Source organism: Hipposideros armiger, unplaced genomic scaffold (assembly GCF_001890085.2).
Source record: "Hipposideros armiger isolate ML-2016 unplaced genomic scaffold, ASM189008v1 scaffold_580, whole genome shotgun sequence".
Taxonomy (NCBI): Eukaryota; Metazoa; Chordata; class Mammalia; order Chiroptera; family Hipposideridae; genus Hipposideros; species Hipposideros armiger.
The window spans coordinates 700,541-725,283 of NW_017731930.1; the positions used below are offsets into that span (position 1 = coordinate 700,541).

The 24,743-nt window shown below is 36.1% G+C and overlaps 1 protein-coding gene across 2 annotated transcripts in view; it reads left to right on the forward strand.

Moving 5' to 3' along the window:
• DDX10 (DEAD-box helicase 10) overlaps positions 1-24,743 on the forward strand; it is a 288,326-nt gene that overhangs the window by 29,769 nt on the left and 233,814 nt on the right. For both annotated transcript variants that reach the window (XM_019624111.1, XM_019624110.1), the window contains exons 7-9: positions 5,144-5,270; positions 9,256-9,418; positions 12,063-12,147. In XM_019624111.1, coding sequence (XP_019479656.1) covers positions 5,144-5,270; positions 9,256-9,418; positions 12,063-12,147 — 375 coding nt within the window. The remainder of the gene's footprint in view (positions 1-5,143; positions 5,271-9,255; positions 9,419-12,062; positions 12,148-24,743) is intronic.

The window sequence follows — 24,743 nt, forward strand, 5'->3', positions numbered from 1 at the left end:
GAGAGAGAGAGAGAGAGAATATGTGATATGTGTAAATGGGTTGGGGGAAATACGGTTTAAAACGTATTTTGATATTATGACAGCTGGAAGTGTATGTATGTTTGGTTTGAATCATTGTAAGCTCTGGACATATTTGACTTCCAGAAATATTTTCTAGTGAATATAAGTTGAATATGTTTAAGATCTCAATATGGATTCAACACTACCATTATCTCTGTCTTAACTTCTATTTCTTGCTATGAAGTGTTAGTCTAAAAAGAAATAGATTGGGAAAATGAATTGGGTTAGCCTCTTGGAAAGTCTTTAAATATAGGGAATATGGGCATTCATTCCCATCTTGACCTTGCTCTAGCTAAAAGATGTCTAGGAGTTAAAAAATGCCTAAGAGGCCAGACTCTATGCTACCAGGTGATCCTAATGGATAAACTTGGGAGAATCTGAGTACTGTTAGCTTTGGTTATCAAGAACTCAGGAACAGAATAGCAAGAGATACTTGAGGTATAGTGTCCTCCTTGGCTTACTACTGAGTAGATGTTGGTCTTTGTAAAGTTGTGTTGAGATAGCTGTTGAAATTCTTGGTGCAATTAATTTGATAATCTCAAGACTGTCTAGGTCTTTTGATTTTCTTCTTTGTTCTTTTTGCTGTTTTGCTTTCTGCCTATTTTCAAAACTCATTAGTGTCTTTACCAGATACTAATTTATCAATCATTAGATGCTCTCTAAAACCTTTTGTAATTTATATAACTTAATTGTACTTATTATCCCTGTTCCCAATTTCTGTAGGTAACAGTTGGTTATTATCGGTAGTTCGTAGAGTTAGTTAGAACAAACTGAATCCAAAGACTGTTTATTTCATAAATAATTTTTGAAGTGCTGTGCCATCATTTGTGAAAAATGTGGCTTTCAGAAAACATTTTAGAAGGCAGATCTTCAGTGACATAATTTACAAGACCACAGGTTATATGATAATGACTGCAGTATTCTGTAATCTTAAATTTACCAGAAGCTCTATACAAAGCAGATGCTGTTGTGATTTTTGTCTGTCATTATTGAATTTTCCCTTTTAACGACTTAGCAATTAAGTTAATACACCATGAGAAATTATAGTCAAGAATATAGTTGGGACTATTTTAAGGCATTTTAAAGTACCTACTCTCTAATTGTGAAGGACCGGAAAAATCAGTTAAAGTTTAGATCTTTCAGAAGTTGTATATCAGAATATACTAAGCATGGTGCTTCTATATTTTTTTAAGAAAAAATAGTTATCTTTGGGCCATAGTGATTTGCTGTTTTACAGTGAATATAAGTTGAATTCTGTGGTGAACTATGAAACATTTCAAATTTGAGATGGACATTCTGAGCTTATGTTATTGGGTACATACAAATTTGATATTTCATTTCCTGTTAATTTGAATCACTAATCATTTTGAAATGTTCCTTTTTATCTTTATTAATAATTTTTGCCTTAAAGTCTAGTTTGATATTAGTCTAGGTATAGCAGCTTTCTTTTGGTTAGTGTTTGCTTGGTGAATCTTTTACTTTCTACATTGTATATGCCCTTATTTTAGATTTGTCTTTGTAAGCAGCAAATGGTTCTATTCTTGTTTAATCTAGTACGGTTATTGCTTTTCAACTGGAAGATTGAATTTGTTTACATTTAACTTACCTTTTATTTAATTAAGTCTCTTTACTCCTTTCCACTGTGCCTTCATTGTGAAGTATTTTAATGTCACACATTTCAGGCCCCATAAGCCATTATTATTACTGTTTGAAACATCAGTATATACTTAAACTTATCCGAATATTTATTCTTTTCTGGTGTTTTTTATTTCTTGTATAATGCTCAAAGAATTTCTTTGTAGTTCAGGTTTACTAAGGAAAAATTCTGTTTTGACTTTTCTGAAAATCTCTTTATATCATTTTCATTTTTGAAGGATATCTTGGCAGGTTTTTTTCTCTCGTCAAAGATATATTTCTATTATACCCTTACTTCCATTCTTTTTGTTAAAGGCAGTTAACAGTGCTCTTGTTCCTTTGAAGGTAATGTGTGGTTTTTAAGATTTTTCTTACCTTTGGTTCTTAGCAAAACCAAGAATGGTATCTATTTTGTGGCAGGAGATGTGGTAAGTACTTTGATCTAGGCCAAACTGGCTTTTAGATTCTGGGGCTATTCTATTTGTTTTGCCCAGAGTCCTGGGGTATAGCCCTGACTTAGAGGGCATAGCCTTTCTGGGGTTCTCAACTGAAAGACGAGTATTTATCAGAGCCCTGCACCTTGATAGGCTCTGAAGTTCCTGGCACTGTGAGAATGCCAGGATTTCTTCTCAGCTCTGAGCTTCCCAGATGTTACTTTTTGCATGTTTTCACTCATTTTGCCTTGTGTATGCTGAGTTTGGGAGTTGACATCCTCCTTATGGGGAAATTGTATGAAGAATTTCAGATTCAGTTTTTCATGGTTCCTTCTCTAGGACCTTGAACTGACATGTTTCGGCCTAAGTCTTCTACTTTATCTCTCATTTGTCTTACAAATTAGCAGATGCTTTGAGGGAAAAATGGAGATTAATGTGAGCCTTGCATCAGGGCATTTCTATTTCCTCTTGCAGCACCTCGAGTCCTAGCTGCCTTGGTTACTCTCTAATGCCTTCAGGTTTGTTTTTGTTTTTGTTTTTGTTTTTAAATATATAATCCAGTTTTCATAGTTAGTACTCAGGCCAAAGGATTAATCTGATACAAACAGCCCCTCTGTGACAGGAATAATAGCTTTGTAACCTTACAATTTTAGCAGCCAATGATTATTGTTGCCTAGATCATTATTTCCTTAAGATTTGCAAACTTGTGATATTCTGAATTATTATTTCTTAACTGGGATACTTTTATATCAAAAAAACTTTCCCATACCAACTACTTGATAATTTGAGGTTCAGTTCTTACAAGAAGGTCAGAATACCAGAATATATGCTTCATTCTCTTTACCTTATAGTTTTTAGACTGAAGATTTGATTCGCTATCATTTTCCATAGGTGAGCAGTTGTTTGAAATTAAAATGAACTTGTAGACTTAATGACATTTATGAAAAATTATTTACTGATATTAACTCATATAGTTAAACATACTGTCTTGTTTGTCCTTCAATAGAAATTATTACTTTATTTTTAATACTCAAATTGTCTTGCATCATCCCAAACTTTGTTAGTAGGAGTTTCCTTGAGTTGTTACTTGGATCCTTTAGACACATCTTTGGCTTTCTTGCTTTCTGGTGTTCTAGGTTCGCCTTATATTTCCATCCCATTTAAAATGTTTTTGGCAGGATATTGTGTTTAGAGACCATAGTCTAGGTGCTAGTGATGATCATTGTCTTCAGGCTTTTCAGAGGACATATTTTTTTAAAGAGAAAACACATTATGAGTTCATGCTGATATTTACAAATCAACTTTAAGGTTATATAGTCTTTTACTTAGCCTCTTTAATTTTTATAGATGTAATATTTTTTCTTATGCCAGACATTATTCCTAATGTCTTTTACTTATTTGTTTCATTTATCAGTTAGTTTATCTAAAATTTCAGGATAATACCAATAATATTACTAATACCATGATTACGTATGAAAATTTAAGATTCCTTTGCATTTTTTTCCCCTTAAATATCCCAGTAAGAATGTAACAATCTAGATTTCTTTGAAATTCTTTGATCACTAAGTTATCAACTTGATGCAGCTTTAGGCTTGTTTCTTAAAAAAATTCAATTAAATTAATTCTGTTCTGTGTATTCCTATATGGATGACGAGTTTTTAGTTTTTGGTTTGTCTGCCTCTCTTTAAAAATATAAGCAGACACACAGGGATGCCAGTGTCATGAATGTGTGTGTGTGTGTGTGTGTGTGTGTGTGTGTGTGTGTATAGTATTTGTATAGCCCAACCCTGATAAATAGTACCAAATTCTATGTACTATTCTGCTCTTTGCTTTCACTTAACGATATATACTAGAGATCACTTTAGACCAGGGGTCGGCAAACTGTGGCTCTCAAGCCACATGCGGCTCTTTGGCTACGTACGTGTGGCTCTGCAGTAAAACTGGAAATGAAAATAAAACTGTCATAGTTTCATTTATAAAATTTTTAAAGGATATTATTCACATAATGGTGATTTCATTTGTTTTATGGCTCTCGAATAATTTTTAAATTGTTGTGAGGGACAGGATTGGCTCTTCTGTCTCAAAAGTTTGCCGTCCCCTGCTCTAGAGCAATATATGGATAGATTCTTCATCCCTTTCTTACAGCTGCGTGATACTTAATTGTGTGGTTATACAGTAGTTCATTCCACAAGTTCCCAACTGATGGACATGTGGATTGATTTTCATTGTTTTGCTTTATAAATAGTGCCATGTGTTTTTGTATGTTTATCAGTAATTTTTGGAACAGAATCCAAAAAGTAGGTTTATTAGTTCAAATTCAAAGAGTAAGTGTATGTGTATGTCTCTCCAACATTTTATTATGAGAAATTTCAAACATGTAGCACAATTGAAAGAATTTTAGTGAACACCTTATATGTACTACCTAGATGGTACTTAATGGTGGTAGCATCCATTTACTATCTATTTATCCGATCTAACTTTACATCAACCATTTTATTTTTGATGCATTTCAAAGTAAATTGCAGACATCTGTACACTTCCTCTAGAGATTTCAGCGCACATATCACTAGAATTCTATATATAGAGATTTTTTTACCTTGATATAATTTTTACATGCAATGAAATGAACAAATTATGAGTATGTTTGCTAAATTTTGATAAATGTGTGTATCTATGTAACCCAAGCCTCTATTAAGATGTGAAAGATTACCATCAGCTCAGCAAGTTCCCTCATGCCCCTTCAGTTGATCCTTGACCTTACTCTTTCAGAGGCAAACACTGTTTATGTGAGTATTTTTGATATATAATCTATAAAGGATTTTGAATGTATTTTAGTCACGTGTTGAATTCATTTCCTCAAGGACAATAGAGAACTTCTCTTTTGGGGTGTGTGTGTGTGTGTGTGTGAAATTTGAGAGGCATGCAACTGTTAATATTCTTTTTTTTCTAGTCTGGATTTCAAAGTTACCAACATGGCATATTTTTAATGTTTTTCCTCCTCCTATTTCCACAAGCACCCCTGCCACTTTGGAACAGAACTATATAGTTTGTGAGCTGCCGCAAAAAATAAGTGTGCTATATTCCTTTTTGAGAAGCCACCTAAAGAAGAAAAGTATTGTATTTTTCTCCAGTTGTAAAGAGGTACTGAATGTTTATTTTTCTTAAGTTATTCATGTTGGATCATCCCTTTTAAAATATCAGATTTCAGTTAGACAAATAGCAATTTCTTTTCTAGTAAATACCATACTAGATGTGGTAAGGGATCTGTAGATAGAGAATCCTGTGTCTTTGTTTTAAAGGAGTCTGTGGATAGACCTATAAGCTCCATAAGGGAAGAAACTGTTTTTAGTTCAATATTGTTAGCACCTAGCACAATACGTAGAGTTTAATAGCCCTAAAATACTGGTAGAATGAACAATGGAATAACTAGATTAACCAGAGGTCGTTATAATCTGGCACTCACTTACCCTCTGTGAATACTGAACTGAACATGCCTTTTATTTCATGCTCCCTTATCTTTGTTCATGCCGATCTTTGGAATGCCCTCCCTGCATCCCTTCACCCCAATTCTGGGGAAATATTTACTGTCCTTTAAGACTAAGAGCTGTTAACGCCTTCAAGTCCTTTTCGGACACTCCTAGTTCGCTTGTTACAATCAACTCCCTCCCCATCCTTCAGTAATGTTTATATCTTTATTTAGTTAATGACCATTTCTTTAACACTAGCCTTGTGCTGTGAATAAGAGGCTCAGTGATGTGTAAGAGAAGGGACCATGATCGATTTTTGTCACTTTTTCTCATTCCCTGATGACATAGTTGTTGGCATATAGTAGGTTGATTCTAGATTTATATCTTTTGAACTAACTTAACGTGATAAATATGAGGATGAGTTTCCCTCCAGCTTATGGGGAAGGTAAGTAGTGGTCTGTCTATTGTTGGGGGAAAGGACAGAACCCTGTCATTTTACCAGGTAAAGAGTGACCTCAGATTTTTATTTTAGGACCTATTTTAGATTTTTAGAACTTTACATTTCCTAAGGAATGGCTGTTTTTGGTATCTGTATACAAGGAAATAAGTTTAAGAGTTTATGTTTCAAGTTTCCACTCCATAATACTCTGCTTTCCCTCTTATCACAGTGGACAAATTGTCCTTGCTTGTATCTACACTGGCTCTTCTACTTTTGCTCCAGATCCTGTCCACCCTCCTGCCAAGGCCTTTGTTACTGCAAATATCCTCTCCTGTGTTTTCTTGTCTCCCTATCATTCTTGAATATCGCCCATATTAAGAATAAAAAGCAAATCTCATGTCCCTTTACAGTCACTGCCTCTTTTTTTCTGCTCTTCTTCACAGCAAACTCTTTTAATGCTTTATCTCTATTAGCTGCATCACTACCTGATTGCCACTTCTCTCTTCAGCCCTCCACTGTATCAGTCCTTATTAAGAGCTACAACTTGCCAGTCAGTGGGCAGTCATTAGTTCTTATCTTATCTGACCTCTCAGAAGCATATTAATACAGTTGGCCATTTTCCCCTCCTTGAAACACCTTAGGCTTCTGTTTGCCTGTCCACTACAATTTGGAGTGCCTCAAACCTCTGTACCCTGCCCTTTTTCCATCTATACACTTTCTATGTAACCTCTTCATTTCTATAGTTTTGAATGCCATCTGTATTCTGGCAGCTGCCAAATCTGCATCTCAAACCCTGACCACTTTCTGGGGCTCCAGACTTGTGTATCTACTTGATTACCAGGTATTGCCAATTGAGTGTCTAGAGGACATCTCAAATTTAGCGTAGGAAAAGCAACTTAAGATTTTCTTTTTCCTAAGATCTGCTCCCTTGAACTCTTCCTCAAAAGCAACTTAAGATTTTCTTTTTCCTAAGATCTGCTCCCTTGAACTCTTCCTCATCTCAATTAATGGCTGAATTCTTTTTTTTTTTTTTAAGATTTTTATTGGGGAATTGGGGGGATGGGAACAGTGCTGGGGAATTGGGGAAAGGGGAACAGACAAGTTGCTGTCGTTTTGTTCTTCAATCTAGTTGTGGAGGATGTTGCTTCACTGGCCCAAGTTGGCACCATCATTGCGCTCTTCTCTGGCGAGGCAGATCAGTCGCCGGCTTCTGGAAGGCCGCTCACTGCGGCTGCTGGCCGCTCACGCTGGCTGCTGGCCACACACGGTAGCCCATGGCAATCCACTGCCACAGGGACTGCAGCCCACGCCGTCGCCGGCGACTCACGGCAGCCCAGCTCCAGGTTGAGCTGTTGTTCAGCAACTTAGCTGTGGAGGGCAGTGTCACTGGCCCTCATATGTGGGATCCGAACCGGGGCCCTCTGGCATCCCAAGCGAGTTCTTAACCATCGCGCCACTCGGCCGGCCCAATGGCTGAATTCTTAATTCTTGTCTGTCTTCATCCCATATTCAGCCTATTGATAACTCATTAGCTCCACTACATCTCATCACCCCTCATGCTACACTTTACTCTGAACCATGCTTAACTTTCTCTTACTCCTGATTGGTCTCCCCATTCCTTTACTTTCTTTCATATAATTATTCCACATTATAGCAAGAGTGCTCTTTGGAAAGGGGAAACGAATATGTCACTGCCTTTCTGCAAACCCTCCAATGACTTTTTCTGTAAATTTAGAATTAATTTTAAACTTGTTACTTAGAACCTACATGGCTTTAGTCTACATACATCGTTCACCTTAGCTAGTTTTTTCAAGAGCAGGAATTCAAGGGTAGTCTTGATTCAAGAGGTGCAGATTGCAGAAAGCTTTCATGGACCCAATTTATACTTCCTCAATTTCCATATGTACTTTTCTGAGATTGGTTGCCCTGAAAGGGCATCTGTGGTTGGCCGGTTCTCCTTTCCCATCTCCCCTTTTCATGCTAGTCCTTTTAAAAACTTAACAAAAGAAAGTCATGGATCTATCTATCTTAAATCTTACTAGTGCTTTGTCTCAGGATCAGAGAACCTTTCTGGTAACAAAATTTAAAAGGAGACTTAATGGACTTATTAGCTGATAGATTATTACAAATAATTTTATCTCATAATTTTGAATTATTATTTTATAGGAGTTCCTTCTAGTCCATTTTCTATATTTTTGTGGAGAAATTTTTTTAATACCTGTGTTAGAAAGAGAAAATAGGAATGAAATGATGCTGTGCTCTGCCTTATTATAGCAATCAGTAGTAGTCATTTATAAATACATAAACTAAAGATAAATAAAACTAAAATAACAGTTGTCCCCATTTAGCCCCATATATTAAGAGATATAATAACATCCACTATTCTATAACTTACAACATTTTTACAATAAAATTATTTTTTATGTCTAATAGTTTTTTTAAATCAAATTGTAGTATTTCTTGTTTTGGTCAGTTCTCTACTAATAACAATTGTAGTAATAGTTCAGTCTGAGAAGAAAATTTTATATGCAGCTGTATGGCCCAGGAAATTTAAAAAAGTTAAAACTGATAAACATAATTTTGTTGTAGAAAATCATGAATTTTGATAAAGTAATCAAAGACTTTCAAGCATAAAACTATGAAGATAAAATTCTGTGGGGTCAGGAAATAAGAGTTCAAGGAGGAAAAGAAATGATATAAATTTTCTTTCTTTTAAAGAGGAGTTTCTTCACATGTTGTTTCTAATTGTTTTAAAAAAGACAATTTTTAGAGCAAGTTTAGGTTTTCAGCATATTTTGACATTTTGACATTTTTAAAATAATTATTTTATTTTGACATGTTTAAATTAATTGGTGGTGAATTGCTATTTAGAATCTGTTGGATACATTTATAAGAAGCTTTAAGTATTTATTTTAAAATATCAATATTTACAGCATACCAGAAATTGCATTCTTTGCAACCAGTTAAATTTGGAAAATGTCAGATTATTAACTTAAAAATATAAGGAGAGTGTATTTTTGTTTTCAGAATTCTTTCTGGAAATAATGTGAGCAAAAAATGCGTGAATGCCATACTTTAGAGTACATTTTCCTTTCTCTGCCCGATATGTCTTTAATTGGTGAAACTTGTGCTCCTTTATATATTTTTGCTGTTCATCTTGTAAGCTTACTTTACTGTTACTATCCAGAAGTACTAAACTCATTTTTCTGTTAATGCCTAGGTTCAGTATCTATACCGAGTGTTCTGTCGGCTACGTCCTGGTATATCTATCCTTGCCCTGCATGGTCGGCAGCAGCAGATGAGAAGAATGGAAGTCTATAATGAATTTGTCCACAAGAGAGCTGCAGTACTCTTTGCTACTGATATTGCAGCTAGGGGGCTGGGTAAGGAAATTCATGAGAAAATATTCTGTGATCATAGGAAATATAATTTTCTTATAAATGGGTGGATTTGGGAATTCAAATAGTTTGACTCAAATAATTGGGCCTTCTTTTCTTCTTATAATAGAGAGACAAGTAAATTGATAACTGAGATGGTTAACATTAAAGGTACTTCAGTAAAAATTTGTGTAATATTTTCATCTTTTGTGCTTTTTGTTTCATAATAATAATTAAATCATAGCATGTAGAGGAGCCTATAAAATCAAAGGAGGATTAAAGGTTTAAAGATAAGGAGAAAAGTCCTGTTTCTTTGAAAATTGGAAACTTAATAAATATTACAATTTTTTTTTTTTTTTTTGTTAGCTGAGCCATCCTGCCACTTGTTGGCCACTCAGCTGCTGCTCAGCTCGGGCCGGGACTCGAACTGCTGTTGCTCAGAGCTCACACTCTTGAGCAAGCTCTTAACCAACTGAGCCACTCGGCTGGCCCTACAACTTATTTAACAAGAAAAATTGTTGAAGTCCATCTTTTCACCAAACATTCTAGTTTTTATTTTAAAATCTTATTTAATGTGATTTTAAATTTTCAGAAAGCCACTGTGATAATATATAGTTGGTGACTGTGGGGTTGAATGAAGTGTGGAAGTTATTATAAGAACATTAGAGATAAGAATAAATGAGATGAGACTAAATAAGTGGTAATTCGAATTCTTCACTTTCTTTTAATATGTTAATTATTATGGAAAATTTTAAACATACATAAAGAGAATAAGTGTAATGTACCCTCATATACTACCCAGGAACATATACTACTTCAGGAATTATTTTTTCATGATTCCCCTTTTCCTCCTGTCTCTTTGTCCCTCTTGGAGTATTTTAAAGCATACCTAAAGAAATCATATCAGTTCATTCCCATGTAACTGGAGCAGTAGCCAAGTATGCATGTAGTTAAAGCTCTCTAGGCTATATATACTATTACTGTTATAGTACGATTTTTGGTAAAATCAACATTTTTTATTTACATTGTTTTGCCTATGTAATTGTTTGTTGAGGGAAATGGTGTACTAAGCTTATCTCCTTTCTTATACTTTCTTTTGTGTTTTTCTTTGAATTAATAATTAAAATTTGCTTAGTTTTATGTTTCCCAGTTTTAATTTTTCTCAAATATTCCAGCAGTTGTCGCATGCGTAGTTGTCTAACAGTTCAAACACCGTATGTTTTTTTTTTGCCTTGAGACCGCCTCTTTTGGGAGTCTTCTGTCTCTAGCTCTAGTCTAGACTGGTTACTCCATAAGCCTGATGCACGTTTGTCATCCTGGGACTTCTCTTTCCAGATCTAGCTTTCCTTTCCTTCTCCCCTCCCACCCTCCCCCTCTCTTTTCTCTTCTCCCCTCCCCGCTTCTCTATATGTTTTACTTCATGCATTTAAAAATATTCTGAGAAAGGGTTTCTAGGCTTCAGCTAAGGCACAAAAAATGTCAAGAACCTCTCTGTTCTGGTTTATTTAAAAAAGTTCATATGAATGTGTTCATAAATAACATACAGTATTTTTTGGGTATTTAAAAGTTTGCATAAATAATATACATACTAGTCTATGACTTGCTTTTGAAGTCTTTTCATATTGATGTGTCAAAACCCAGTGTATTTTGTAGAGTATATCATATTTTAAATTTATTTATCAATTCCTGGAATAATGGACCTTTAAGTTTTAGTCTTTTTATTCCAAAAATATGCAGTGAATATTCTGAAGCTCTATTCTTATGTCCAAGAATTTCTTTAGAACATATCATTATCTTTTTTAAACTTTATTTTATTCTTAATTTCTTCTCAATTATTTTATTTTTTAATAACACTTGCATATGGGTGAAAATGAGTTATGAGGCAAAGCATAACTCCTCACTCTCCAGAAGCAACCACTTAAATCTGCTATTTCTTCTTTTGGTGTTTATTTTTATATTTCTGAGTGATAGTCTTATACTGCCATTTCTTAATTTACCAAGTTTAGTAATTATCCACAGATTTCCTTTCGTTACATCTCTAACTCTCCTGCTACTCCTACTTTTTTTTTAAAGTGCTCAGCCCTTGTCTCTATGATAGAAAGTGATCTGAAATCCTCACAGCAGAATTCATAAGTGACTAGTTCTCTTAAATAGTTGAGAGCAGGATCTCTGGAAATGAATGAAAACTTTTGTAACCAGAAAAATATATGGAGTAATTATTGCCAGGAAATTGGGAGAGTGACTTAATTAATTCGAATTCAGATGGGAATAGCAGGAAAAGTAAGCCTTCATTTAAATTTAGAAACCAGTTTTATAGTTCACTAGGAGCCCATGAGAAGTGCTTTTAGATTATTAAATATCAGAGTATTTTATTATTTGTCTGACACAAAGCGACTGTTTTGTCTGTCCTGTGTCAGATATGAAATAATCTTCACATTCTAACACTGTTATTAATTTTCGTTCACTTCGTCAAAGAAATGTTTATTATTTCTTGGTTCATACAGTTAATTTTATTTTTAATAGAGTTCACAGATAATACCTATCAGGTTGATGCGACAGAAAGTCCAGGCAAGCAATATTGTAAAATAAAAATAATGCAGTCGGGCAGATTTTGAAACTGATTTCTTAATTTGACATTCCTTCTGTGCAGATTTCCCGGCTGTGAATTGGGTTCTTCAGTTTGATTGTCCAGAGGATGCCAACACATATATTCACAGAGCAGGTAGAACTGCCAGGTAGGTGTGCTGGCCCATTTCTTCGCTTTTGGTGCTTTCTTAGAACAACAACAACAAGAAGAAACCCCCAACCCCCAAAACAAAACAAAACAAAACACAAAACACAAAACCACACTTCCTGAACTGCAGACAAGGAATGGCAGAATTCAGGTAAGTGGGTACTGGTTTGGCATTTTTGTGGTGTAGGTTGATAGCAACTGGTCAGCTATTATAAGTCATTATGGCCAAGACTTGATGATTACTGCTGAGAAAAATCCATGAAAATCTTATTTTAGGTTTTTGTTCTATCTTGCCTTACTAAGTTTTTTACTGCAACTGCTCACTAAACATTATCTCACTGAATCCTGATGACCCCTCAGTGAGGTATAGAACATATTCAGTCCCCATTTTCAGATGAGGAAACTAAGCAGTTAAATGATTTGTTCAAAGATCCACAGAGCCAGGATTTGAATCTAGGCAGTCTGACAACTCTAGTTCTAGATCTGTACTCTTACTTTCTGTGGTCTGGGCAAGGTGGTATTGAGTCATGGATTTCTCTCTCTTGCTTTATTTCCTAGTGTAGAAATGAGAGGATTGCTGGAGGCTACTCCTAAACACTCCCTTTTCTTTATATGTCCCCACTTTCCCTCCACTAAAAGAGCAACCCCACCCCCAGTATATGCTAACAAGTTGTGGGGAAGCTATCTGGAAAAGAATATAGCAAAGTCCTAATCATTTGGGAGTAAAGGGCATAGAAAGATATGTGAATAATGAAAAGGCTAACACTGTGTCATTGCTGTTGAGGTTGCAGTGAACTTGGAACACGTATGATGCTGGTAGAATTCCAACTGCTTAGCATCTTTCTGGACAGCATTTTGTGATACTAATCAACAGCTTAGAGTTCTTCCTTTTTCCTCAGTAACTCCACGTCTAGAAACTGATCTTAAGAAAATAGAAAAAGTTTCAGGTTAAGAATTGGAAACAGTCTAAAAATCACAATAGGGTTATGATTAATTATGATTAGCCACAGATGGATTATTTCTTTGGATTTCCATTTTGTTTCATTTTCTTTCTCATCAAAACTGGATGAATGAGTATTTGTAATATGGATGTCAATGGGACATCGATGCTTAATGATGGAAAAGATACTAACTGGACCAACAGTTACTTCAGATTTTTAAGCCACCAACTTTTGTTTAATGATTTCCCAGGGACTGCAGGATCTTTAGACTCAAGACTTAAATCCTTATCCAAGCAAAGACTCATCTCCAGTAGGTTTGCTCTTCCATTTGTCCTTCATCTCTTTCAGCAAGTGGCCCAAGTGTCCTCTCTTCTTTGCTTATCTATGAAGTCCTTTTGGCGCTTAGTTCTTTTAAATTTCATTATGGCCACAGTTCTCAGGTGGCTTTAAAGAAAAATTGTTTTTGTTTGTGTTTGGTGAGTTCTGTTGTTGTTTCAGCTGAGGTGGTTTTTCATGTCCTTCTACAGCCGATGAAGTAGAGCTCTTTCTTCATACTTGTTTTCTGACTCACAAAGTGTTTGAATGTTTAAACATTTTTCAGTTGATTCATGTTTACCCTATGGACTGTTCGTTAAACATGGCTGTAATCAAAATATACTTACTTAAATGCTTTTATTTTGATCAGCATGAAGGGAGAGAATAGAATAATACAATAGTGAAAGATAAAACTTTAAAAATAGGATTTATGTACTAGAGGGTTCAAAAGTAAGTTTTTTTTATTGCAATTATATAATTTGAACAAGCAGTAGAGTTAGAACTGGGTTCTGTGTATGTCTGTGCATTCAGACAAACTTGTCTTTAGAATGGTAACATTTTGATTTTTAATGGGATCTAAGTAAAGGAGACGTAAGTAGAATAGCAGCCTTGCTTTCCATTTTATAAGAAGGTGCATGGTGCATTGGTGGGCTTTGATGTGTTTCGTACATGTTGAGATTATTTTTCATATATGAGATATTCAGTAGTTTTTAGTAGTGGTTGCTGGAATGACTGTACATTGTTTAATTCTCCTCCGTAAATGTACCCATGCACACATTTGCATTTTGTGATCTCTCACTAGCATATTGGATCAGGGGCATATAGGCTTTTAGTTGTGCCATTAGTGTTGACGTGCACAGGGCAAACTGATTCCTTTATAAAATACATTTAGCAATATTTAAAAGTTATTCTTCCTAAGTTAAGATTATTGGACATCTCAGTGCTTCAGGAAAAAGTTCACAAAGGGGAAATATTTCAGGGTTCTTTGTTCCTGGAGAAGTTGTTAAAATGTTATGTAGTTGAATATGTCATGGTGAACATGAAATTGGTCTTAATGACTGTGGAGATAAAGGGGAGGTAGAACAACATTATGATCATTTTAGGAGAGAAAATACTAATTTGAAAACTATTGTAATGCAGTTTCTAATGTGGTCATTAATTTTTAAGGTACAAGCCTGTTTGACACTTCATAACCAATTAAAAATACTTTGAATTGACTGTTTTAGATGAGTAATCTGTTGAAAGTTTTAGAATGTATAATGTTTATTTTTTCTTCAACAGTTTAATAAGAAATGACTAAATTGCAGTTTAAAAGTTGCCATTAATGGATTTAGAGATAGAAAGTTTTGTGGGCCATGAGCCTGGATAATCGAATTGAATAAAGGCTAAATTAAAATTTGAAACTAATTAAAATCCTGTGCATATGCTGTGATCAAAGCCAGATTGCCACATAGCGTTTGCTTTGGGAATTGAACTATATGAATACACAGAAATGAATTCAGTGCTTTGTGGCAAAATAGCTGAAGTTTGGGAATCTGTTTTTTTGTTTGTTTTCCTTTCCGTCTTTTAGCTGAGTGAAAATAAAGGGAGATTTGGGTACTTATTGCCTTGCAGTACCTATTCTGTTTTAATTTATTCACCTGTCTAAAATTCTTTTGATCTTTAGCAACTGAGAAAAATGTCCCTGTTTTCCTTAATTGTCCACTACCCTTTTAACAGAATGATCTCCTTTACAGACAAGTCAGGTAAGGGATCCGAACCTAGTTTTAGAAAGCTGTGTCCTATGATAATTCTCCCATTTAAAAGTGATTGTCTTTAGGGCTTGTAGTTTTTGGTACTCAAAATCAAGCTTTTCACTTATAAAAATACCCACTTGAAAATGAAGATTTGGGAATGGAAAGTAGGTGTACATCAGATACTCCTAATTTTTTAAATGCTTTTATTTGTGGAGTGGGGGTCTGTGAGTAGAAGGTGGGACTTTATATAACTGTTTATATATAAACAATTGGGAGTTGATATATAAAAGATGGGTGTGTATGTGTGAATGAGTGTATGAAATATAACTTGTATGTTTTCCAGAGTAGTGCTAAAATCTATCAACATTCCAGCTCCGTCTTATTTACCTGGCTATATTTTGTGAATTTCAAATTTTGTTTGGGAGTGATTAAGGTAGCAAAATGTGATTCCACTAGGGGACAGCAGAGGACAATTCTTTGCTTGCACATTCACTGGCAGCAGTTTAGATCAACAATAGCAAATATGAAGATGGAAAGTAGTTGAAATTTCTAATGTGATAACTTATGAAGAGTTCATGGTTAGTTTGTGGAAAATACTGGTACTTTATGGAACAGATAATGAAGATAACTTTTTAAATGTTGTTAATTGGTTTTAAATTGAAATAACAAAAGTGAAAAGACAATTTCCATGAGCACTGATTTACTGAATCTTATGATGTGTATCTTAGGTTTAACATAGGGACAATTTTTGGTAATGAAAATCCTTACTTTTTTCATTCCTTTAGCTTAGACTTAGGGAGAGTCTATCTTCAGTCCACTCCTATGTAGAGGCTGATGCTTCCTTAGATGGCTTTCTGCCTTTGTGTGTTGGTATCTAGAATTTAAAGCTTTAAAAACAGGGCAAAATCAGTCCTTTATTTTGCATCTATAATCATTGAGGAGCTGGGGTAGAGTATGACCAGTCTAGCTATCGAAGGAGGTGATGTTACTTAGGAGTGTCTTATTTCCCAGGCACTCCCCGCTTGCTCTCCTGCTGCCTTTTCTCAACACAGCAGGCAGAGCGATCATTTTAAAACACAAGCCAGATCATGTCACTCCTCTGATGGCTTCCCATTTCACTCAGAGTAAAAGCCAATGATTCACTGGGCTTATAGTCAACCCTCCTCCAACCCCATTTCCTATTATTCTCCACTTGTCTCCTGTGCTCCATACTGGTCTTGCTGTTTCTCCTCCATGCCAGGCATGTTTTTGTCTTAGGGCCCTTACATTATCTGTTTCTTCTGTAGTGCTTTTTCCTTAAGTATCCACATGGCTGTCTTACCCTGTTCCAACCACTCCTCTTTGTCTTGCTCTATGTTTTCTTTTTTCCATAGCACTTAACACCTTTTAATAAACTAGAGCATTTACTTATTATATTTATTGTTTGTTTCTCTTTCTCTTTACTAGAATGTAAACTTCATAAGGCAAGGGAGTTTGTCTACTTAATTGCTGTACCCTAAGGCTTAGAACAGGGCCTGGCACCAAATAGACACTTGAGATAACACAATTAGTTTCTCAAGTCAGACACATGAATTAAAGATCTTACCTAATATACTGATTAGCTATTTCAGTGTAACAAATTACCCCACAATTTAGTGGCTTAAAGCAAGAACCGAATGTTATCTCACAGTTTCTGTGGGTCAGGAATCAGGTGTGGCTCCTCTGAGTCTTCTGGCTATTGGCTAGTCACATGTTCTTAATCTGTTAAAACTTAGTTTAATCTTTGTGTGTGTGTGCGCGCGCGCGTGCGCGCGCACGCGTGCGCACACATGTACTGCTGTCAAGGCGTCATACAACACTGTAAGTTTCAATGGGGTGGCAGGGGTAGGGGGAGCTGGGAGTGGTGAGGGGTGGATCCTTTTTCCAAGCTCACTCATGTGCTTGTTGCCAGAATTCATTTCCTTATTGGCTGTTGGTCAGATGTGCCTCTCAGTTCCTTTCTACATGGTCGTCCTCTTCATAGGGCTTCTCACAACATGGCAGCTGGCCTCATCAGAGAGAACAAATGAGAGGAGGAGGGGGAGTAAGATGGAAATCAGCACAATTCACTGTATATGTAGGGAACTACAAGACTAAAAACCAGGAGGCCTGGATTGTTGAGAGCCATTTTAGAAGCTGCCTACCACACTTAATATCAAACTTCAGTAATATCAAGGAGAAAGGTAATCACAAGGCATACGAGACCTGACAATTAAGTTCGTGAATTCATCCTAGAAAAAGTACTACATACCTCATTGCTGAATATCACTACAGTCACCTTCGAAGTTCTCCCCTTGGGAAGCTATGCACCGACGCCAGTGCCTAGTCCACCCTTCAAAGCAGTTTTGGAACTCTTTTTCTGGAATGGCTGTCAGAGCTGTCATCATATTACCCTTGATGTCCTAAATGTCATTAAAATGTCTTCCTTTCAATATTTCCTTTATCTTCGGGTAAAGAAAGAAGTCACTGGGGCCAGATCAGGTGAGTAGGGAGGGTGTTCCAATACAGTTATTTGTTTACTGGCCAAAAAATCCCTCACAGTCAGTGCCTTGTGACCTAGTGCATTGTCCTGATGCAAGAGCCATGAATTGTTGGTGAAAAGTTCAGGTTGTTTTCTTCTAACTTTTTCATGCAGCGTTTTCAGCACTTCCAAATAGTAAACTTGGTTAACTGTTCAGTTGGTACAAATTCATAATGAATAATCCATCTGATATCAAAAAAAGGTTAGCAACATTGTTGCAACAAATCGGGAACTTAATTGTTCGACCTCGAATGTGAGGAAGAAGAGGCCTGGGACTTTCAATATGACTTCACAGGTCCATTCTTGTGCAGTAGGATGTGCTCTGTCCTTATACTCTAAGCCAGCGGTTCTCAACCTTTCACAGGGGTCGCCTAAGACCATAGGAAAACACATGTTTTCGATGGTGTTAGGAACCGAGACACCGCTCCTCTATCCGTTTCCAGGCCCACATGCAGATACGCCCACATATGAGTACCTGGCGACCCCTGTGAAAGGGTCGTTCGACACCCAAAGGGGTCGTGACCCACAGGTTGAGAACCGCTGCTCTAAGCGATATGTGTGGCTTATCACTACACAAAGGGGCCGTTGGTATACTCAGTTACAAGGCTGACTGCAGAGACCTACCCCTTGAATCCATAGACTAAACAACCTGGTATACCCTATTAATAGCACCTCACAGATGAGGACTCGCATGCTAGCAAATTTACCATGTTTGTTCCCCAGGAGGCCTGTCAGCCTGTTGTTAGTATGCTTTCGAGGAGATTTGACTGTATAGCTCTTTTTAAATTTTTTTCCCCTGCATCCACACAGGGACTGACTAGATAGTAGCAGCCACTTACTTCCTATCACTGAATAAAAATCTGAGTGAATAAATGAATGAGCTCATTTAGCTTTAATAATAGCCTTATGGAAGAGGTCTTCTTAGGGAAATCTTTCTTAGAGATTGCGAGGTAAAATGTGTCCAAGCTCATTTAGGAAGTACCAGGGCTGATGTTTATACTTGTGTCTTTGACTCTGCAACTCATATTCTTGCCAGTGTGCCCCAAACAGCTGTTTTTATTTAATGAAGTTTAGTGTCTGCTCCTCTAGAATACATGGAAGCTAGGTACTTGGAGAAGGAAGGTAGTTTGCTTTAGTTTGCTGCCATTTGTGGTCATGTACTAAAATACAGTAATACCTTGGTTTGCGAGCATAATTAGTTCCAGAAACAAACTACTCGTATTGCAAGACATCGCTTGTTTACCACATTAAAATGTATTAGAAATGTTTGTTTGTCTTGTGGAACACTCGCAAACCACATTACTTGCAATCCAAGGTTTTACTGTATATGTATTTTTCCATTCTATATTTGGACTATGAAGGACAAATATCCCATAGCTAATCAAACACTGTCCTTAAAAGTCAAGAAAGTTAGGTTTGGGTTTGGCTGTGTCATCTGATGGCTGTGTACCCGTGGATCAGTTCTTAACTCCTTAAGCCTCAGCTTCTTCTGTAAAATGGGGTTAATCATAGCTAACTCATTTTCCTGAAAGTATAATTTTAGATGGTATCAGTACTGCTTTTATATGGGTTTCCGTTTTGTTCTAAATCTGTTAAAATGTCATCTTTTTAAAAAAATTTGGGGGCACAGTTGATAGAGGGTAATGATTTCTACCCTTGCCCTGTGAACTTCATAAATCTTTGTCATTAGTTTGCTAGAAGCTTTCCATGCAATGCATGTTAGCCAACTTGGTTTCTTTCTAGTTACTTTGTGGTGAACTTCATTTGTCAAACTGCTGAGCCTATTGTGGTATACTTGTTCGTGTTTCAAAGATCTTAGGTGCAGATAATTTGATTTTTCCGAGTATTTCCCCAACTTTTTCTTTCTAAAATTTAGTGTAGAGTCTTTAGATACTCTGTGGGTCAGAGATAGCCTTTCTCCTGGAATAAGCTTTCCTTTGTACCACATTGTGCAGGAGGAGCAGAACAGCTGGACTCTGAGTCCTGTGGCTGTCTGTCTGCATCTGTGTGGCCTACTGCACTGTTCTCCCACAGTGGCAGGAATGGAGCTGGAGGCTGGTTGCCACAGGTAAGGCTGAGGCTTTAGGGAGAACAGGAGGAGCTACAGGGATAGGAAAAAAGAAGGCTGTGGAATAGCAGCGTGTGACCAACAACTGTCTGCATTTCTTTACCTCTTGATCATACTTGTATTGTGAACAATGATTAGTACATTAATAGAGTCACAGGTGTAGAATTTTAGGTCCTGAAGGGACCTAGATCATCTCATTCAAATTGTATAACATAAATAAAAAACGCGATATATATTGATAAGGTGACTCATTATTTAAGGTTATAAAGCTAATGAATAGTATAACTGGGACTTGAAATAAGCTCTTTTGACTCCAAATTCAGTGTTTTATCTACTAGTGCAACTTCTAGTGGTTTGTTTCCATTCGTTCACTCACCAGATATTTAGTGACCAGCTTTTAGGTATAAATGATGTATATGTTAGGCACGAAACATATGTCCTCATAGGTAATGGTCAAGATAAGGAAATATCTACCAATACACTAATATTGGTAGTACTGGGGTGTGTATCAACAAAGTAAGGGCGATGCAAAATATGTAGATTTTTAAAAGCATGTAAAGTTTTTTACTTGTTTTTGTTAAGTAACTTGTGTTTTATTATAAAAATAGTGCCTATTCACTATACTACTTCTAGACAATGGCAAACAATTAAGTATCCAAATCCTACCCCCTAAAATTTTTTTCATGTTTGTGCATTTAAAAAAATTACAGAAAATGGAATTATTATAAATATTTTCTTTTATGACCTGATTTGTAACCTGGAGAACCAGACTGGGAGAACTGAGGGTGGCTTGGCAATTGTGAACAGTGCCAGATCATGCTACAGTAATAGTTAGAGGTATGAATGAGCAAAGTTTAAGTGATACTAAAGACTCAACTAGGATGCAGTTGTGTTGGGGAATCTGAGTTGGAGTAGTTGAAGATTAATGGTTCTTGGGTAGAAGGCACACTATTGGCAGAATGGCAAGGCTTTTCCCCCTTCCTCTGACAATAGTTTGTTTCAAGGTAATTTCAGTGAAAGGATTACCATTGGCATCCAAAAGCCCAAGGTCTGGATCTCCTATTTTAGTTAAAAATACTAGTGAGCTTTAGGATGTAGAGGTAAGTTTTCTGCTAGCAGACAATCATAATCAATCCATTGAGAGTATTTCTTCCTGGAGGGAATCCTGGTATAGTTGGAAAAAGCAATGAATTGAAAGTTAAAAGTCTGTTACGTAATGGTCAATACGCCTCCCCCTTACCCCCCCGCCCTACTACTTGCTCTTTCAGGAATATTCTCTTACGTTTTTTCAAAGATTGTTAAAAAAATATAGCTAGAATATAATATTATATTAGTTTCAGGTGTACACCATAGTTATTCATCATTTATATACCTAAATAAGTTATCACAATGATAAATCCAGGAACAATCTGACACTGTACCACGCTATCACAATATTATTGACTGTATTCCCCATGCTGTACATTATATCCCCATGACTCAGTTGTTTTATATCCGGAAATTTGAATCTCTTATTCTTGCCCCCCCTTTTTAAAAATTTTAATTTACAGTTGACATTTAATATTATTTTGTATTATTGGGTTGTCAGAAAAGTCATGACGCATTTTTGCAACAAAAAACAGAAAAAATACGTCATGACTTTTCCGACAACCCAATAGTTTTAGGTGTACAGCATAGTGGTTACATATTTATATAATTTATGAAGTGATCCCCCTAACTATAATCTAGTACCCACCCACCATAGTTATTACCATATTACTGACTACATTCCCTATGCTTTGCTTTACATTCTCATGACTTTCATAACTACTAATTTGTACTTCGTAATCCTTTCAACTTTTTTTTTTTAATGCTTTTTTATTGGGGAATTGGGGAGAGAACAACGTTGGGGAATCGGGGAAGGGGAACAGACAAGTTGCTGTCCTTTGGTTCTTCAGTCTAGTTGTGGAGGACGCCGCTTCACTGGCCCATGTTATATTATGATCACTGTGCTCTTCCCAGGTGAGGCAGTCAGTCGCTGGCCATTGGACAGTCGCTTACGGCAGCTCACGGTGGCTGCCGTCCGCTCATGGTAGCTTACGGCAGCCCTCTGCAGTCCCACTGCAGCCTACGCCGTCACTGGCGACTCATGGCAGCCCAGCTCCAGGTTGAGCCGTTGTTCACTATCTTAGCTGTAGAGGATGCAGCGTCACTGGACCATGTAGGATCTGAACCGGTGGCCCTGCTGCTCAGAGCTTGCGCTCCCAAGTTAACTCTTAACAACATGCCACTCTGCCAGCCCTCCCTTCATCTTTTTTACCCCACCCCTTACCCCCTCCCATATGGCTACCATCACCTTGTTCCCTGCATCTATGTCGGCCCATGTTTTTTTTGTCATTCAATTATTTTTTTCTTTAAGTGAGATCATATGGTATTTATCTTTCTCTGTCTGACTTATTTCACTTAGCATAATACCTTCCATGTCTACCCATTGGTTGGTGTAAAAAGAGTTCATTCTTTTTTATGGCTGAGTAATAATCCATTGTATATATGTACCACATCACACTCTCTTTATCCAATTGTCTATTGATGAGCACTTAGTTGCTTCCATATCTTGGCTGTTGTAAATAATGCTGCAGTGAACATAGGGGTGCATATATCTTTTTTGAATTAATGTTTTAGATTTCATCAGATAAATACCTATAAGTGGAATTGCTGGGTCATAAGGTAGTTATATTTGTAATTTTTTGAGGAACCTCTGTAGTGTTTTCCATAGTGACTGCCTCAATTTGCAATCCCACTGACAGTGCACAAGGGCTCCCTTTTCTCCGCATCCTTGCCAACACTTTTTTGTTGATTTACTGATGATGGCCATTCTGACAGGTGTGAGGTGATATCTCATTGTGGTTTTAACTTGCATTTCTTGGATGATTAGTGATGCTGAGCATCTTTTCATATGTCTGTTGGCTATGTGTATGTCCTCTTTGGAGAAATGTCTACTCATGTCCTCTGCCCATTTTTTAATGAGATTGTTAGTTTTTTAGGTTTTGAGTTTCATGAGTTCTTTATAAATTTTGGATATTAGCCCCTTATTGGATATATCACTGGTGAATATCTTCTCCCATTCAGTAACTTGTCTTTCTGTTTTGTTGATGGTTTCTTTTGCTGTGCAAAAACTTTTTAGTTTCATGTAGTCCCATTTATTTTTTTCTTTTGTTTCTTTTGCCTGAGGTGACATCTCAGAAACAAATATTTCTAAGACCAATGTCAGAGTTTACTGCCTATGTTTCCTTGTAGAAGCTTTATGATTTTGGGTCTTACATTTAAGTCTTTAATCTATTTTGAGTTTATTATTGTATATGATGTAAGAAGGTGGTCCAGTTTCATTGTTTTGCATGTATCTACCCAGTTTTCCCAGCACCATTTATTGAATAGACTGTCTTTACCCCACTGTATATTTTTGTCTCCTTTGTCATAGATTAATTGACTTTATGGGTGTGAGGTTATTTCTGCATTCTCTGTTTTTTTCCATTGGTCTGTGTGTCTGTTTTTATGCCAGTACCATGCTGTTTTGTTTACTATAGGCTTGTAATACAATTTGATAACAGATATTGTGATATTTCCAACTGTGTTTTCCCTTCTCATGATCACTGTGGGTATTCGGGGTCTTTTATGGTTTCGTATAAATTTTAGGATTATTTGTTCTAGTTCTGTGAAAAATGCGATTGGTATTTTGATTGAGATTGCATTGAAACTATAGATTGCTTTGTGTGGTATGGACATTTTAACAATGTTAATTCTTCCTATCCATGAGCATGGTATATGCTTTCATTTATTTATATCTTCTTCAGTTTCTTTCTTCAGTGACTTATAATTTTCTGAGTACAAGTCTTTTACCTCTTTGGTTAAATTTGTTCCTAGGTATTTTATTTATTTATTTTTTTATGTAATTGTAAATGGGATTTTCTTAATTTCTGTTTCTGATAGTTCTTTATTGGTATATGGAAATGCAACTAATTTCTGAATATTAATTTTGTATTCCCTTTATTGAATTCATTTATTAGTTCTAATAGTGTTTGGGTGGAGTCTTTGGGTTCTGCAAATAATGAGTTTTACTTCTTTCCAATTTGAATGCCTTTTATTTCTTTTTTCTTTTTTCTTTTGTCTGATTGCTATGACTAGGCCTTCCAATACTGTGTTAAGTAAAAGTGGTGAAAGTGGACATCCTTGTCTTGTTCCTGATCTTAAGAAAAATGCTTTTAGCTTTTTCATTATTGAGTATGATGTTAGCTGTGGGTTTGTCATATATGGCCTTTATTATGTTGAGGTATGTCTCCTGTTTTCCCACTTTGCTAAGAGTTTGCATCATAAATAGATGCTGGATTTTGTCAAACGCTTTATCTGCATCTTGGATGTGATCATATGATTTTTGATGCTTCATTTTTGTTTATGTGGTGTATCACGTTAATTGATTTGCAGATATTGAACCAACCTTGTGTCCCACAAAGAAAATCACACTTGATCATGGTGTATGATCTTTATAATGTATTCCAGAATTCAGTTTGCTAATATATTATTGAGGATTTTTGCAGCTATGTACATCAGGATTATTGGTATATAATTTTCATTTTTTGTAATGTCTTTATCTGAATTTGGAATCACGGTTATGGTGACCTCGTAAAATGAGTTTGGGAGCCTCCATCCTCTTGAATTATTTGGAATAGCTTGAGAAGGATAGGTGTTCATTTCTTTTTGAAATGTTTGGTAAAATTCACCTGTGAAGCCATCTGGTCTAGGACTTTTGTTTGTGGGGAGTTCTTTGATTACTGATTTGATTTCATTAGTAATCATTTTTTTTCAGGTTTTCTGTTTATTCTTTTTTTTTTCTTTTTTTTAATTAAGATTTTATTGGGGAATTGGGGGTGGGGAACAGCGTTGGGGAGTCAGGGAAGCGGAACAGACAAGTTGCTGTCCTTTTGTTCTTCAGTCTAGTTGTGGAGGATATGGCTTCACTGGCCC